At 36.5% G+C, this 17,345-nt stretch overlaps 2 protein-coding genes across 7 annotated transcripts in view; one reads left to right on the top strand and one right to left on the bottom strand.

Annotated features, from left to right (window-relative positions):
• Positions 1–452: 452 nt before the first annotated feature.
• On the bottom strand, positions 453–10,091 carry LOC101895776 (set1/Ash2 histone methyltransferase complex subunit ASH2). Of its 3 annotated transcripts, XM_005182051.4 has the most exons (7): positions 9,826–10,091; positions 9,571–9,749; positions 9,154–9,498; positions 3,399–3,782; positions 1,146–1,426; positions 700–957; positions 453–631 (listed from the first exon to the last, which is right to left on the bottom strand). In XM_005182051.4, the coding sequence occupies exons 1-7, from the start codon at positions 9,942–9,944 to the stop codon at positions 527–529; spliced, it is 1,671 nt and encodes a 556-aa protein (XP_005182108.2). In that variant the 5' UTR covers positions 9,945–10,091; the 3' UTR covers positions 453–526. The 3 variants fall into 3 exon arrangements, with proteins under 3 accessions (XP_005182108.2, XP_058981409.1, XP_011291910.2); XM_059125426.1 differs by lacking the exons at positions 9,154–9,498; positions 9,571–9,749; positions 9,826–10,091 and adding exons at positions 3,954–4,618; positions 4,744–5,069; XM_011293608.3 differs by lacking the exons at positions 9,154–9,498; positions 9,571–9,749; positions 9,826–10,091 and adding an exon at positions 3,954–5,069.
• A 2,591-nt stretch (positions 10,092–12,682) lies between these two features.
• The window catches only part of LOC101895250 (choline transporter-like 2), a 56,509-nt gene continuing 51,846 nt past the window's right edge, over positions 12,683–17,345 (top strand). The window contains exons 1-2 of one of the 4 annotated variants that reach the window (XM_005182047.4): positions 15,178–15,353; positions 16,019–16,407. The gene's annotated coding sequence lies outside the window, so the exon portion shown is untranslated. Of the gene's footprint in view, positions 12,848–12,937; positions 12,960–15,176; positions 15,354–16,018; positions 16,408–17,345 lie in introns of those variants that run through there. The other 3 variants (XM_005182050.4, XM_059125424.1, XM_005182049.4) reach the window with 3 other exon arrangements.

Below are 17,345 nucleotides of genomic sequence, written 5' to 3'. Positions count from 1 at the left end.
TGGTGCAGTTAATTATTATCTTTGAAAATGTTGACAATTTGTGGAGGAGGTTCCAGAAGGGTTGGACCGATATTGCCCATCTCCGAAGTCGATCTAAGTTTGACAATGATATTATGATGTACCAAGTTTGTATCAAATCGGATACTCGCTTCGACAGTTATCGTGCACACCAGCCAGCCAGACAGAAGGACGGACATCGCTAGATCGACTCCAAATGTCCAGAAACGGATTTGGTCCTATGGTCTAAAACCGTTATTTCGATGAGTGTATAAAAACAGATGTAAGGCTAAAATGCTATGCCGGTAGCTTTGGTTATTCCTGGAGATTTTATGAACATTATTCTAGAAATAATTTCGCATAATTGCTGTGCAGGAATGCCCAATCTTGAACCTCTTTCCTTTATGATATATCCATACACATCTGGCTTTTTTCATTACAAACACATAAAAAAATCCATTTTAACAATAACTTATTGGTTTTTTCCTTCCTTCTTTTATTCTTAAATAATGACTCGGTCAACTTACGTCTATATATTAAAATTATCCAAGCGTAATCTACCCTCATTCTCTGTTAAATATAATAAATCAGACAGGGACTGTTCACAAATAAGTTCCTCAACTCGTTCATACATCTGGAAAGGGAGAATAAATCATTTTTTTTATCTGACAACCTTTATCAATAAATCTATTCCCAACTTACCCCTTTGGCTTTGCAATTGCTTAGTACCTCGGGATATTTAAAGCTTGGTCCAAAATTAACACTAACTGTTGCACTCTTGTGTATTGATATTGTGGGATAGTATGAGCCAGCATAGATATCACTAAATGCCACACCTTGAGATTGACCATTTTTGAAGAATTCGATTTTACTGCCGGGAGCTACGCGTAAACCTTTTAGCGTTTCCTGGATTTTATCCTTATCCTCGTAGTATAAATGTGATTTAAATTTCACCAAAGGCTGTAAAGGCAAACAAAAAAAAAACAATATTAATTATTTATAAAAAAATTGATCTGTTTCAGAACGGCAAGAATGTAAAAGTTTTCACTACGATAGTTGATTTTCAGTTTATGATATCGAAAAAAAAATTGCAAAACTAGGGTTCTGGAACAGAGCACATAAATTATTATAAAAAAAATCGAAATTACCCTATCCTTAAATGTATTTGGTAAATAATCCACTTCTCTTTCCTCCGGAAGATCAATTAAAAATCCCAAGGTATCTCCTTCGACATAGGCCTCACTGTAATGCTTGCCATGACTTTCGCTGAAACGTGTTCCCTTGCGTGATCGCCATGAGTAGCCGAATTTGTCATAGCCCAATGGAGCTTGTAGGTTGCCATATTCTTGGCCCCAACCCATGCGTGTTGCCGATCCCTCGGGCATTTCTTCTATTGTTACCTCGTAATACCATCGGCCACGATTGACAGCTGAAAATAAGAAAAGGAAGATCATGTTTCACTTAAAAGATGTGAAATTTAGGAAAATTAAAGTATTTTTGTTTGGTTTTCAAAAGTTTTTGTTAATATGGACCTTATTTTTATACTCTACACCACATAGTGGTAAGGGTATTATGTCTTTGAGCATTTGTTTTTAACATGGAGAAGAAAGCGAGATAGACCCATAGTTACTTTTGAGGAACTTCACAGATTCACTTTCTGGGTCGATTTATGCATGTCAGCCCGTCCGTCTGTCCATGTATTTTTGTGAAAAAAAAAAACGCAGATCGCATTTATTATCCGATTGAGATGAAAGTTTCCAAACAATATTTGTTTGGCCCAAGGACGAAACCTATTGAAATTGGTGATAATCGGATCTGATTTAGATAAAGCTCCCATGTACAGGGTGAGATGAAACAACTGCAACCAACTTCAGACTGCTTTCATTTCTAAGCCACTCGTCCGACATCTGTTAAAATTATTTCAGCGACAAGTCATTATATTGTTTACAAACGTACAAAAGCATTTTGGTGGGAATTTTCTAGAAAAAAAAGTTAGCTCTCCGCTCCGTGGTATCAGAATAAATGACGAATATTATCGGGAATCTGAAGGGTGAATCAAAGCCTTGAGCAAGCAAACATTTTGGCCGCAGACCTTGGACGTTCCAACAGGACTCAATTCGGGTTAATTGTGCACCAAATGACCAATATAATTTCAAATGACCTGAATTTTGACACATCCAACCGAATTTAGTTTAGAAGCATGTACATCAAATTTGGAGAAAATCGGTTCGGATATAGCTATAGTTTCATCCGATATGGCATTTAAGTCCCTCACATTGGTAATAACCATTCGACAACAATGATATCTGGTATAAGATATCTTATATAGCTCGAAAATACCTCTGCCAAATTTTATCGAGATCGGTTCAGATTTGGATATAGCTCCCATATATATCTTCATCCGATTTCGTGTTAATTGTGCACCAAATAGCCAATATCACCCTAAAAGTCCTGAATCTTGGTACATCCGACCGAATTCAGTCTAGAAGCAGGTACATCAAATTTGGAGAAAATCGGTTCAGATATAGTTATATCTCCCATATATATGTTTCGTCCGATTTGGTGTTTAAGTTCCTTAAATTCGTAATAACCATTCGACAACAATGATATTTGGTATTAGATATCTTATAGAGCTCGGAAATGCCTATGCCAAATTTTATCAAGATCGGTTCAGATTTGGATATAGCTCCCATATATATCTTCAACCGATTTTGGGTTAATTGTGCACCAAATGGCCAATATCTGCCAAAAATGGATGAATGAATTTTGGTTCATCCGATAAATATTTTTAATGTAATCCTTCCCGAATTGTTATCATGCACTCTATAGCAATGTTAGTTGGCATAAAAGATTAAAATGTCTCCGTCAAATTAAGTGAAAATCAATTCAGAATTGGATATGCCTCCCATATATTAGTTCCCTCTGAAACCAAACTATAACTGCTCTAAAGCCAAATGTTGATAGGTGGTATGATCTACTTCAAATAAATTCTTTTGTTACGGTAGCTCTACTAAATATGCATTGTGGTGTAGAGTATCATATAGTCGGCCCGACAAACTTCGACTCTTCCTTTCCTTCTTGACAACTACCTATTTCCACCAGTAGCACGCTGAAATGATAATCTTTGATAGATTTCATTTTCCATATCTTATGCAATGATAAGGTTAATTTCAGATCTTTGTAGAGCATAGAGTTGCATAGAAACCGGAAAATAAACAGATACCAGTGACAATACTAAATCCCAAAAGTAGTTGCTAAACTAAATTAGTTTCAGCCTTTATCTCATTCCTACCCGTTTGTAGTCTTGTGTAGCTATCAGCTGATTAATTTATTGACTGTGATTATTGCTTTTTTCTTTGTTTTTGTTTTTGTATTTCCCATAAGTATTTGTCGATACTTACAATGTGTTGCCCTCACCATGCAATAACCCTTTTCACCAGTTACAGCCAATCGATCTTCGGATATTTTCAATTGTGGGGCACGATCATGCAGCGCCAGTAGGACACTGTTCGGTACTAATGTACGATACAGCCAACCCGGTATGGGTTTGCCAGCCCAATCGGATGACTCATCGAATTCCTGACGAAACGGAGCATGGGGATCTGGTTCAGCAAGTATATAACGATAGCCATCTTTATTGAATGGATGCTCCAGCGGATAACCATGGGCGGGTAATTTGACGTTGGCGGTAATATCTGAACTGGGGCGACCTTTTTTGCCTGTCGGACCAGAATCGGTGCCGGGGAATTTCCGTTTATTCTGGCGATTGTTCTTCGAGAGGGAAGCTAAAAAAACAAAAACAACGTATAAGCATATCATTAAATAAATGTCTACGTGTCAAGAGAGGCATTGCTATGGCTATGGAGTGGCCCCAGCATAAAAATCCCAGCAACACCCCATTTCTTTTTTTTTCTGCGTTTGTTTTGTTTAAATTGCTATGCCTAGCTATTACGTACGTTCCTCCTCACGGGTCACTGCAATATCCATGTTGATTTTGTGTTTTGCGTCTTAATTTCTTGGAGGGGGAGGTTTTTTTTGATCAGGTACAAATGGTATTTTCAAAAAAGCAAAAAAAATCAGATCTAAAGTTGGATTAATCACATCATTTGCTGCTCGACAAAATGGAAAGGCCACTAGAACAAATTCAGCAAATCGCAATGAACGATACGACAGGCAGCCAGTACTAGCAGCAGCAGCTTTTCGAGTCGTCACAAAGCACAGAACAACAACTACAGCACCGCGAATTTTTAAAGTATTTTCAAGATAAATTCCACAGCAACACCACCATTAGCGTACAACACCAACTGCGATGAGTGCATGTCAGTGACGACAGCACACCAACCAACAACAATAACAAAACAATAACTGTTTGAAACGACCTACGATGACATGCTACTGCTCCATCTCTCCACCCCAAAATGCAAAGCAACAGAGAAGAAATTCACAATCGTTGTGACACGAATCCGAGAACTTCAAGTGGTCCGTGGAAATATTGGAAAATTTGTGACTGCAACTTTAGGACTATCCCCCGATGTAGTTGGTGCGAAGAAATTTTTGACAATTTTTAATAGCTGTATGGTTTAATCTCCGGGAAGTAGTTAGGAGGTTTGTGTGTACATCACTTTGTGGCCAAGCAAGGCAGGCAGGCAGGCAAACAACCAACAAAACAAAAAACGAAACCGCAAATGAAAATAACAATTAATATTTGTAAAACAAACAAACACAATACAATACAACATTAACTACATGTGTATGAGGCGAACGGAAAGATAGAGAGATCGCTGGTGGCAGCGGAGAAGGAGGTGGAGATGGAGGCGGGCGCGGTACGATACTCTACTATCGAATCGAATATAAAACAACAAAAAAATTTGCCAACTAAATTATATGGTGTCAAACAGTCAGCCAGCAAAACAAAAAAAACACAACAGCAGCGGCACCAGCAACAATGAGTGACGGACGGCAGCTATGCCATAGAATGGCAAAGCAAAACACAATAGAGGAGCTGCCGTTGGGGCTATCAAACCCCAAGAAATCAAAATCAAAACAGCAAACACAAAATACATTCGCAACTGCGTCGTAACCGAGAAGCTACGTCATTAAAGTATGCAAGTATGGCTGGTTGTCGTCAGATACAAAATTTCTCAGTTTAGTTTGGTGTTTGCTGTCCGGTAGGGGGGTTTGTTGTTCTGCGTTAACTGCGTTCCAAGTAAGCAGCAGATAATGGCAATCTAAAGTATTCGTTTGTTGAGCTCACACAATTGGCGAAATAAGTTGGTTTGTTTGGAGGGCTATAACTTCACAATTTGAGCTAGAGCTAATCTAGAGATATTATGAAAATTTCGAAACATATAAGAAATAAGTGTAAAAAGAAGTGTATCCCCACTCAAAACCCGATAGTGACATCATATTATTTATTGTTTCAGATAACAAGAGGTATTTCCCCTATTTTAATTAGAGTCACGTAGACATGAAGCAGAAGAAAAAGTATCTACTACTCACACACAACAAACTCACAAACACACAAAACAAGTAATCGGTTTGGCCAACAGATTTATACCCCCAGCCTTAAGTTATGATTATTCAAAGTGTTTACCCTTTATGGGGGAGGTTCTGAAGAAGTTGGCCAATATTGACAATTTCGTGTCTGACCTATGACTGATTTATATATTACAACGTGCCACATTTGGACTACTTCCTGTACTTTATATGAGATATGTGCAGATTTTTTAGAAAATGTGGAAATATGCGTGAAGTAACAATAGGTGATCGAAGAACATCTAACATTTATATCCACTTTTATGCGAAATTGTAAATTCCGATCAATTATATATTCATATCAGATTTCTGGTTAAGAGAAATATTTGGATATAGCATGTTGTAAAGAATCGCCGACTTGTTTAGGATGTTATGACAGATATAAGCATTGGAAATGTTGACCCTTTGGGTGAGGTACCAGGTATCAGTTTCACAACAGATCTTGCTTGGATTGGTGAAATTTGAAGAGAGTTGGATGCTTACTTTGCATTCTTTGAGCCTTTTTTCTTTCAAAATCGTGAACTCCATGTGGAGAAGGTACCAGAAGAAATGGTCCGATCTCTACCATCTTTATAACAGATCTCGTGCTTATGGAAATATTGAGATGTACCAAGTCTAAATGGAATCAGATGTTAATGAGCTTCATGGCTCTTCAAAATTTTTGAACCTTTGTGGGGGCGGTACCAGAAGGAGGCGTCCGATATATTCCATCTTCGCAGCAGATCTTATGTTAGTAGAAATAATGGTATGAGTGAAATATGAAGACACTCGGATGCTTATTTCGGATTTTATAATCGTTTTGGTTATTCAAAATTTTGACCCTTTGTGGGGGAGGTTCCAGAAGGAATGACCCGATCTCTACTATCTTCACAACAGGTCTTGAGTTGATGGAAATATTGAGATATACCAAGTTTGAATGGAATCGGATGTTATTTTCGCGTTTTATGAGCTTCATGAATATTCAAAACTGTGACCCTTTGTGAGGGAAGGAGTGGTCCGCTATATTCCATCTTCACAGCAGATCTTATGTGAGTAGAAATAATGGTATGAGTGAAATATGAAGAGACTCGGATGCTTATTTCGGAGTTTATGATCGTTTTGTTTTGACCCTTTGAGGGGGAAGTACCAGAAGAAATGGTCCGATTTCTACCATCTTTATAACAAATCTTGTGTTGATGAGATGTGTCAAGTCTGAATGGAATCGGATGTTAATTTCCTGTATTATGAGCTCCATGGTTTCTCAAAATTTTGACCCTTTGTGGGGGAGGTACCAGAAGGAGTGGACCGATATATCTCATTTTCACTCATTTTTTTGACACTCCAGACCTTGGTTTTATAAAAATATTGTGATGTGTGTAATTGAAGAGAATAAGATGCTTATTTCGGATTTTATGATCGTTTGGGTTGTTCAAAACTTTAACCCTTTGTGGGGGAAGGGTTTGTCTGATCTCTACCATTTTTATAACAGATCTTGTGTTGGTGGAAATATTGAGATGTGTCAAGTCTGCACGGAATCGGATGTTAATTTCGTGTTTTATGAGCTTCATGAATATACAAAATTGTTACCCTTCGTGAGGGAGGTACCAGAAGGAGTGGACCGATATACTCCATCATCACACCAGACCTTGGGTCAATAAAAATATTGTGATGTGTGTAATTTGAAGACAATCGGACTTTTACATCACAATTTATAAGAACTATTATTATTCAAAATGTTGACCCTTTGTGGGGGAAGTACTGGATGGAGTGGACCGATATTGTCCATTTTCGCACCCGACCTAGCACTGATGTAAATATTAGGATTTGCAAAGTTAAAGCAAAATCGGATTATCCTTCCTCTTTCTGTGCTGTAAATTATTTTCTTTTGAAAATGTTGACATTTTGTGGCGGATGTACCAGAAGGAATGGACTGATATTGCCCATCTCCGAACTCGATCTAAGTTTGAGAATAATATTACGATGTGCCAAGTTTGGACCAAATCCGATACTCACTTCGAGAGTTATCATGTACACCAGCCATACAGACAGACGGATGGACGGACGGACATCGCTAGATCAACTCCAAATGTCTTGAAACGGATTTGGTCCAAAGAGACCTAGGGTCTAAAACCATGATTTCGATGAGGCACGTTTTGGTCGTATCAAATGATATATACCCTCTCTAGCCATATGGCTGAGGGTGTAAGAATACATAGAATCGGTGAAAATAGTTCTTTGTCGGATGACGTCGTGATAAACCGAGAAGAAACCATGTCCGACTTTTTTCGACCTCGGCACGCACCAAAAGAATCCGGAGCAGGCATTCTGGAATATGCTGCTTCCAAAGCAGAACACTACTGAAACTGAGATGCTGTATTTTTCGATCAATCCAATAACGAACATATGACTCGATTGGAAGTTATGATCGAAACATACGAAATACAAAGGTTAGGGGCTACCGGAATATCGACAGAGTTGCCAAAGTTTTACATAGCATTATTTGGGATTCAAGAGCGTAAAAAAATTTGTCTCTATTTCCTTCTTTGTTTTGCAGTGAAACCATCCACTCAAGGATTTTATGCGGTAACGGACAGAATGCTTTGTAAAACTAGTCTCGAAACTGATATTGAATATAAATGTGCATATCCTAATCCTGGACATACCAAAAAATCTGAGTATCAATTACATTGACGTAACGAAACCTGATTGGGAAGCTTTGGTTGGTGGCGAAACTACTCTCGACGGTCCGGCCATAAACACACTCGTGTCCAAGATGGATGAAGGCACTGTGTTGACGTATTCTGCCCTAATCCAATAATAAGACTTTCATATAAACTCAATGACAATAGAAGCGCTTTTCAGTCGGAGATACTTGCAATTCAGAAGGTTAGCTACGGTAGGGTAAGAGTAGCTTGTAGTTGTTGTTGCAACAGCAACTACAAGTTTTGTTTGATTTCTGCTAGTCCGATTTTAACCCCAGATGCAATAATTCGGCTACTTTCGTGGGCTGTAACCAAAGATCTTCTGGAGTGAGTGGGGTAGGTTTGGCAAGGCAATTGAAGAAGTGTGCGGGTCTATGTCTCATGCCGGGCAAACTTTTCGCACATCTTCGTCAATTCGTCTTCAATACGACTGCATCATCCTGAACGTAATTACCCCAAAACTACCCTGGTTTATCTAGGCAGGCAACGTTCTCAATAGAGGGGGTGGACTACGAGGACGACATTCATACTGTAATTATTGATGGTATTTGTGACCGCATCAGTATTAATGCCAGTCAGACTTGCCTGAAAGGCTCTCTCTTTTGACGTGGACTCCCTCATATATTGGGTCATCTGGCCGATAATCTTCAGAAGAATATGCCTTCTTCTATCAATCAGTAGGTCTGTTTTACGCATTTCGATAGACTGGTCATAGCTGCATCTGACTCGAAATGGGATAACAACCCATGTGTCATAGGATCAACTTTTGTAAACAATTTCAAAATTATTCGAGACCGGCCGATCACTAAATTTGACTTGTTCATAGCTTTGCATTTTTTTTCGATATCATAAAGGGAAAATCTGTTTATCGTATTAAAAAGTTGCACATTCTTGCAGTTCTGGAAAATACTAAGTATATGTTAAAACATTTAAAACTCACCTTGTGCATAACCATCTTCGGTTAACCTCAATGCACCCATTTTTGTCATTGCCTCATAATTTGGTTTGATTTGTGACAAATCCGGCATCATCAGACCAAACATGGCGCCATGCTCGGGATGTTCCTCGTAGGTGAAGGTAATTTGAACATCTTTTAGTAAGGAACGTTGTACCGTTGAATACCACGACTGGGTAACTCTACGCGGCATTGTAGTCATTGATTCCCAATACTGTTCCAAAAAGGGTATTATTTCTTTGTCTTTGCTGAATAGGTTTTTCGGTTTGCCTTCTTTGCTGCTGTTGTTACGCATATTGGCAATGGCAGTGATGCACATTTGGGGTATGGCTATGAAAAAAGTAACAAAAATATAATTTAATTAACATCGTTAACGTTGTATTACATTTAACTGCATCTTACTGGCTTGGGATCTACGAAAATTTTCCAAACCACTCGGTGAACAGTTTTTGCAAACAAACACATAGTTTGTTATGAACGGTACCAGCTTCCCCAACTGGTAGCCAATGCATGACTCGTGGAACCAACGACTGCAGTAGGCACATAATAGTTCCACAATATTCAGATTACGTTCCTTGCCACTGAAAAATGCAACAAAATTAAAAACCAAATGCCTCAAATGTTTGTCTGTTTACAAATGTTTAATGTTTTGTTTACCAATAACAATTGCCGGCTTTCTCTTCAGTTCTCTTCTCACTTCCTCCAACAACCCCACTTCCAGCAGTGCCATCACTTCCCTCAATTTGAGCGTTGTTCTCAACTTGCATTTCATCCATAGCTCGTGTCAAATTTAGATTTTCGTTGTTGGTTATTTTATAAAGTCGCTAAATGGTTTCGTAAATTGTAATTTTTATCTAATTAAATAGCTGCCTTGCAAACAAAATTCCCACTCACGCCAAACAAGACAAGCAAAGCAAACCAAACACAATGAAAGAATGTCGGAAGAGGTATAATGAACGACAACGAATGAAGGTAAAAGAATAATAAAGCCTTTGTTGACGAATGAGAAAAGGCAAATAGGGATGCGATCAGCTGGTTAGGGGTTCACACTATAAGATTTCACAGGGTTCAGTGCTCAACATATTTGATCATGTATATTGCGCAATTTATACCATGGATTTATACCATTTAGGATTAAAGGTGAGAATACATAAAACGCTTTTTTGACTGGCTTAAGCCATCGGTTGACTTAGTTCGATTTTGACCCTACGTTCCTTTGTTCTTTGTTAAAATGTGCGTGATGTATCAGATACAGTCGACCGAAGTATTCAATTTTCATACTTCATCCATATGGGTAAAAATATTGGTACTGGAAAAATTAAAAGAAAATCAAAATTTTCCTTTGTGGTTGAGGTACCAGAAGGGGGATATATCTCAAATTCACAACAGTAGTGGTATTCTCTAAGTCATTATTTGAGTTACCGACAATAATCGGTAACTTTAAAACCAAAATTTTTGATATGAAAAAGAAGTTAAAGTTCACAACATTGGTATCTATCGGTAGGTCTTAACGACTACTTCGATTTCGTCGCTAGCTTGCCGAAAAATTTCGTTAATTACCCAAGTTATATGCATTTTAAGTTCACCGACTTTTGTCGGTAACTCAAAAAATGAGTTAGAGAATTCCACTACAGATCTTGTGTTAGTAGAAACTATGGAATATGTGAAATATGAAGAGAGCCGGATGCTTATTTCGGATTTTATAATCGTTGGGGTAGGTACCAGAAGGAGTCGACCGATATATTCCATATTTACACCTGATCTTGGATTAATGTTGCAGAACTGCAAGAATGTTAAGGTTTTTAATACGATAGCCAAATTTCCATGGCAGAAGAATACAGGTAGATGCATCAACGCTTGGGAGCATTGATATGTCAAAAAAATTTAAATGTTTTTTCAAATATAAGTAGATTTTTATATGTTTTCTTATACGGAGGCTATTATAATTCGCGTTTTTCAACAGTTTTTACAAATTTAAATAATTTTTCATTCAAATTTTTCAATTCCAAAATTGGTTTGACAGTTCATTGTCCCAGCAGCTGTGTCGACGCGTCTACCTATATTCTTCTACCATGCAAATTTCTCTTTATGATATTGAAGAAAATTGCAAAGTTTGTAGATTTTTGCAAGTACTGGAGCAGTATTGTGGTTTGTGTTACTTGAAGACAATCGGTCTCTTCAATCACATTTTATGAGAGCCATAATTATTCCGAATTTTGACCCTTTGTGGGGGAGGTACTTGATAGAGTAGACTGATATTGTTCATTTTCGCACCTGACCCAGTACTGATGCAAATATTAGGATTTGCAAAGTTGGAGCAAACTCGTAATATCCTTTCTCTTTCTGTGCAGTAAATTACTTTTTTTTTTTGAAAATGTTGACATTTTGTGGGGAGGTACCAGAAGGAGTGGTCCGATATTGCCCATCTTCGAACTCGATCTAAGTGTGACAATAATATTACGATGTACCAACTTCGGACATTTCCTTCGAGAATTATCGTGCGCACCAGCAAAGCAGATAGACAGATGGACGGAGTCATAGGATTTAAAACTTTTATTTCGATGAGGCTCGTTTTGGACGGCCCAAAGGTCCGTCGAATATGGGCAACCCTGTATACCCTCTCTAGCCATATGGCTGAGGGTATAAAAATGATGTTTTCGGGCAAATAAGTCGTTTTTCGTTATTACAAGTTTAATTTAAATATGAACTGTCCGATAAGCAGAGAGTCAGATCATCTTCCCTTTGTCTTTTAACGTAAATTTTACGGAATTCATGTTGCCATATTTTATATTGATTATATGGCAATAACAGAAAAATGTATTTAAATAAAAAATGGAAGACGCAAATCGTTTAATTTATGTTGATAAATAAATAAAAGATATAAGAACTGGCCTATGCAAATATAGTTTGATTCAGACTTAGGATATCTCATGGTACAATGAAGAGAAGGTAGGTCAACTTTGAAAAAATTTCAAGTATAGAGGTCTACCTGTTTGGCTTGTAATGTCAGAATTGCTATCAAAACAATAAAAAAGCAAACAACTTGTTGCATTGATTTTGAAACGATGCATTCGTTGCAATAAGCATTTTGAAAACACCCGAATTTGAATATTTTCTGAAAAATTTTTTATTATTGAAATTGAAGACACACACATAAGCAAATGAAGTTGACATATTAAGCCAGAAAAATAAAAAAAATTAAATCATATGGTATCATAGCCCTACCTTGAATTCATTGTACCATGGGATATCTTTCTTTAGTAACTCAATTTCTAGACACCTTAAGAAAACAGCTGTTGTTTCTCCCACCACTTTTTTGCTATCAATCCACCGCACTTTGCATTGTTTTTATCTTCTTTTCATAAACAAACAAACAAACACAAACGCACTTGTGCGGTTGACTGAGTTGTGTAGTTGTAAAATGTAAACAGAAACTTTTGAAGATCGCATTATTTGGTATTTATCGAGTAAAACTATAAAATATATATTAATATATCCCCATTGAAGTGTTTATATTAAAAAAAAAACAAACTACGTGAATTGCGTGACAGCAGAAATCGATAGTAGTGTTATGTAAAGTGAAAATGGGATAATGAGATTATACTACCTGTTCATCAAGTCAACGTACTCAAAATATTTCCGGGAATTGTGTGCATTGTAATGGTGCAATAGTCATTTGGTAAGTTCTACAACCTGCAACCATAGCAACATTAATGTGGTTTGTGTTTGAAAACAAGATACGATACAAAAAAAGAAACAACAAACAATTGGGTTAAATCAGTTTTGTGTAGGTATGTATGTATTTTTCTACCGTTCTGCCCTGCCTCCAAAGGTATGCGCAGTTTGTCGTATAAATGTTTTATGCTGTGCCTTATCCATTAGTACATATAAGGTTAAAATGGAAAAAGAATCGAATTAATTTAGGTTTATCAAAAATTCGTTGATTTTTTACATTGTTTATATCGGTTAGGTAGATACGGAAATTGAAGCCTATTTTGACTCAAATATCTGAATTTTTTCAAATTTTCTTGTAATCAGTTGAAAACGCAAAGAAACTTCTTAACTAGAATAATGCAAATTTCTCCCTTTGAAAATATTTATTTGACAAACTGTATTGCCATTTAAGGGAATATCGAACAAATAAATTAATTAAATTGCATTTGTATCACACCATCCATCCATAACGACCAGTACTGGTTGCCAGTAAAGCTCATTCGGAATTTCTATTTATTAAGCTGTATGGGTTCCACGCATGGTTTAAAACGCGTTTTTTTTTCTTTGTTTGAAGATCTAATTTTGCTCCAAGTTTGACTCTCTCGTCGCTCATTTTTGAGTTTGATTTTCTCTTTGTAATCCATTTAATTATTATTAATTGAAATTATAGGGATGTCGATGCGGAAATGTTCCCACATTTTTATACCCTCTACCACAGTATGGAGGGAATATTAAGTTTGTCATTCCGTTTGTAAAACCTCGAAATATATATTTTAGACTCCACAAAGTATATGTATCCTTGATCAGCATAAAATTCTATGTCGATTTAGCGATGTCCGTCCGTCTGTGGAAATCAGTCTAGCTTCCCAACGAATTGAAGTAGATTGATACAATTTTACTGCAGGACTTTTGGTATTGAAAATGGGCCTTGTAGCCCCACGTCTTCGTATAGCCCCCTATAACGGTACCTCCCGATATTCGGTATTTTGATGATTTTTGCGACAATATTTCCAATTAGGTATTGGAAGTTTGAAATGGATGCTACAGCCTAAGACAAAAAATTGTAGCGCAACAGAAAGAAAATAGACTCAAAAAAGCTAAAGAGTTATTTCGCTTGGCCGAAAATGGTGAACTGCCGAATTTGGTTTTCTCCGATGAGAAAACATTCGTTTTCCAGCAGTTTGTAAACAAACAAAATGATCGTCTTTACTTGCCAAAGAGGTCAGCAGAAAATGTGCACCTTCGGTTGGCTACCAGAACTCAAGCGCCGGCCATTGTGATGGTGTGGGCCGCCATAACAGCCGATGGTCGCTCTCCGCTCGTATTAATCGACCGTGACATCAGAATAAATGCCGAATATTATCGCAAAAATATTATGGACGGTGTATTAAAGCCTTGGGGACGCAAACATTTTGGCCGCAGACCTTCAATCTTCCAACAGGTCTCAGCACCATCACACTCAGCACGCGCCACCCAAGAATGGTTACAAAATTTCCAGTGCACAATGGCCACCAAAATCTCCGGATACCAATCCGTTGGTCTATTGTATCTGGAGTATTTTGGAAAGCAAGGTTAGCACTAAAAAATACCAAAGTGTTTATCACCTCAACCAGGCGCTTCGCCGGGAATAGACCAAAATACCACAGAGCAACATTCGGGCAGCGTGTGACGTTTTCATTGGCCCTTTGAAGGCCATAATTCGTGCTAAAGGTGACTAATTCGAACAAATCTAAACTCATTCTAAAGTTTGATGCCTTTTCCAACATGTTTTGCTTTCATTCAAAAAAATTTTGAAAAAAAGTAAAAATTATGATGATTTGTTGCAGTTTTTTATCTCACCTTGTTACAGGGTGATCATAATTGGTATAATTTAATTCTTACAAATTCCCCATAAAAAACTTTTATTTGTTATGTGAAGCTCTACTAAATATGTAAAGTGGTGTAGGGTATCATATAGTTGGCCCCGTCCGTCTTTTTACTTTTCCTTACTGGTTTATATATAACGTATGGGGGATTTGTAATGACAGAAGTAAAAATCTCTACAACATTATTTAACAATAAAACGACTGCCGCTATGAAAGAGTTATTCTCAAAATTCTGAACAAGTTCTTCTTAAACATTAGAATTTACGATTTTACCTTTGTAAGTATTTTTATGGTTTTTTTGTGTTTGGGCATTCTTTGGGTATTATAACCTTGTATGACAGCCCTCCCAGAGAGACAAGTAAGTGTTTGTTTCAAATAGAGCAACACTCAGTCAAGCAAGAGCAAGAAAAACACAAAGCGCTTCAGTTTCAGTCAGTCACAAACAAAACATTCGCTGGCACGGTAGACAATTTTTATTATTGTTGCGGTTGGCGGACTATCGTTTCGTAAATAAAAATTAACAAAAAAACAACAACATTCGCTTTTTTGGATACGCTGTTGGTTGTGTGCTAAGAAGTTATTGTTGTTGCTGGTCATCAGAGTGTGGTATTTGTTGTTTGGTTTTTTTACTTAAATATTATGAAATTTTACAACATTAAGACATCTGTGAATATTTTGTAAAAGAAAAAGCCCATAAAGTTTTGAAAAATTAACTTTCACCATATAAATCATATGAAAATTTGAATATTGGTTTATTATAAAAACAAGTGTTTGGTTTTTTAAAGGACCTAGCTGTGTTTTGAAAAACATTTTAAGTGGCATGAGTAATAAATAGAGCTCTTTAATAGAAAAAAAAACAACATTATCTGGTCAATGATGCACAGGTTGGAAAATTGATATTTGTTTTTTTAATAAATAGAGCTCTTTAATAAAAAAAAACAACATTATCTGGTCAATGATGCACAGGTTGGAAAATTGATATTTGTTTTTGCTATGCAAACATTTAATTTTTAAGTTCAATATCTTTGTTATCTTTTGTTGATATAGTAAACTATGAACATTGTTTTGCCATTTATTGAAATTGAAAATGAATTGTTTGTCCATGATCTGTATGTGGGTGAGTGTGTATGTGATAAGGCAATCGACGTAATTTGGTCTCTTTTTATCTTTGTCCCCTTATTTATTTTCTAAGTATATGCAATGGAAGAGTTTTTCTTTTGTAGCCACATAAAATGAGAGCAACAACAACAAAAAAGTCTTATTTTTTCTAGTGTCTCGTCTTTGTAATGAGAACATAGGTTATTTTGTTTTGTGTCGTCAAAACTTCTGACAGCGAACGACAGACAATACAGAAAGACAAATGTTCTCAGTCATTAAATGTCTACGTCGGGGACTGGAACCCGTTCAGTGAGTGAGTGAGTGATCGTGTGTAAAGAAAACAATAAACGAAAATAGAAACGCGCTACAAATAAATTATAATTAGCAAACTAATTTCTATATCATATGCCGGCAATCTAAGTTAAGCTACGAATTTTTCAAATCTTATCAAACGAAATTGCAAACAAATGCACAAAAATTGATAATCCAGTAAACGGCTGAAAGAGAATCGAAAACCACCGGCGAGAGAGAGAGATAGTGTTTCCCCAACCACATTGAAAAGGTAATCATCTACTGATATGTTTGTTGTACTTGGGCATTTGATTGGACGTTTATAATTATTGAAGAACTTGTTTTTTTATTCAATTTTTAATTGATGTGTATTGGGATAAAAAAAAGCTGCTGTATAAACGTTAGTTATACACTAAGTGATATTTGTGAAAGGTAGTTATTTCTGTGTGTTTATCAAATGCAAACAAACTTTCGATTTTATATTAAAAACATGACCTGGAATTGCATCATAAACAAGTGTTATTTCCTTAAAAAAATCTTAATTAAATGAAAATGGCTGAAAAATATGTGCTGAACATTTAAAAAAATAACTGCATTTCACTTGTCAACCAAATTTATAGTGTCTTTGTTCCAGAACTGCAAGAATGAATTTTTTTACTACGATGACCGAGTTTCCCTCTATGGTCTATCGAAAAACCCTACACCACTATGCATATTTAGTAGAGCTCCCGTAACAAAAACAGTTTATATTGGGAATTTATGTGAAGCAGATCATACCAACACTGAAACTTCCTTTATTCGTATCATGGCTTTAGAGTAGTCACAAGATGGGAAATATATCCAACTCTGAATCGATTTTCAACAAATTTGTTGCATGTTTTTGTACCTGTATCCCTAGTACCAAATAACATAGCTGTATAGTGCATAATATGACTTCGACAAGAATTATATTAAAAAAATATTTATTGGAGCAATAGATATACCAGACTGAGTTCCACACCAAATGGAAACAATCGGTTGAATATGAAAAAATCTATCCAATTTGGGCAGATATTACATATATGCATAATAACCGTAAAATCGGATAAAGACGAAGGTATATAAAAATCTGAACCGATTTCGATAAAATTTTTTAGAGGTTTTTTCTAGGTGTATCTAATGTCCGGCATCAAATATCCTTGTTGTGGAGTGCATATTAGACATGTGAGG

This window comes from Musca domestica, unplaced genomic scaffold, assembly GCF_030504385.1.
Source record: "Musca domestica strain aabys unplaced genomic scaffold, Musca_domestica.polishedcontigs.V.1.1 33, whole genome shotgun sequence".
NCBI classification, from domain to species: Eukaryota; Metazoa; Arthropoda; class Insecta; order Diptera; family Muscidae; genus Musca; species Musca domestica.
Note: the sequence above shows the minus strand (reverse complement) of the source record. Positions and strands in the feature narration are given on the sequence as shown.

Coding starts and splice junctions, on each gene's coding strand:
- LOC101895776 (XM_005182051.4), bottom strand. CDS start 9,944: ATGGATGAAATGCAAGTTGAGAACAACGCTCAAATTGAGGGAAGTGAT. Junction 958..1,145: donor CAAATACATTTAAGGATAGG/GTAATTTCGATT, acceptor TTGCCTTTACAG/CCTTTGGTGAAATTTAAATC. Junction 632..699: donor GCAATTGCAAAGCCAAAGGG/GTAAGTTGGGAA, acceptor CTCCCTTTCCAG/ATGTATGAACGAGTTGAGGA.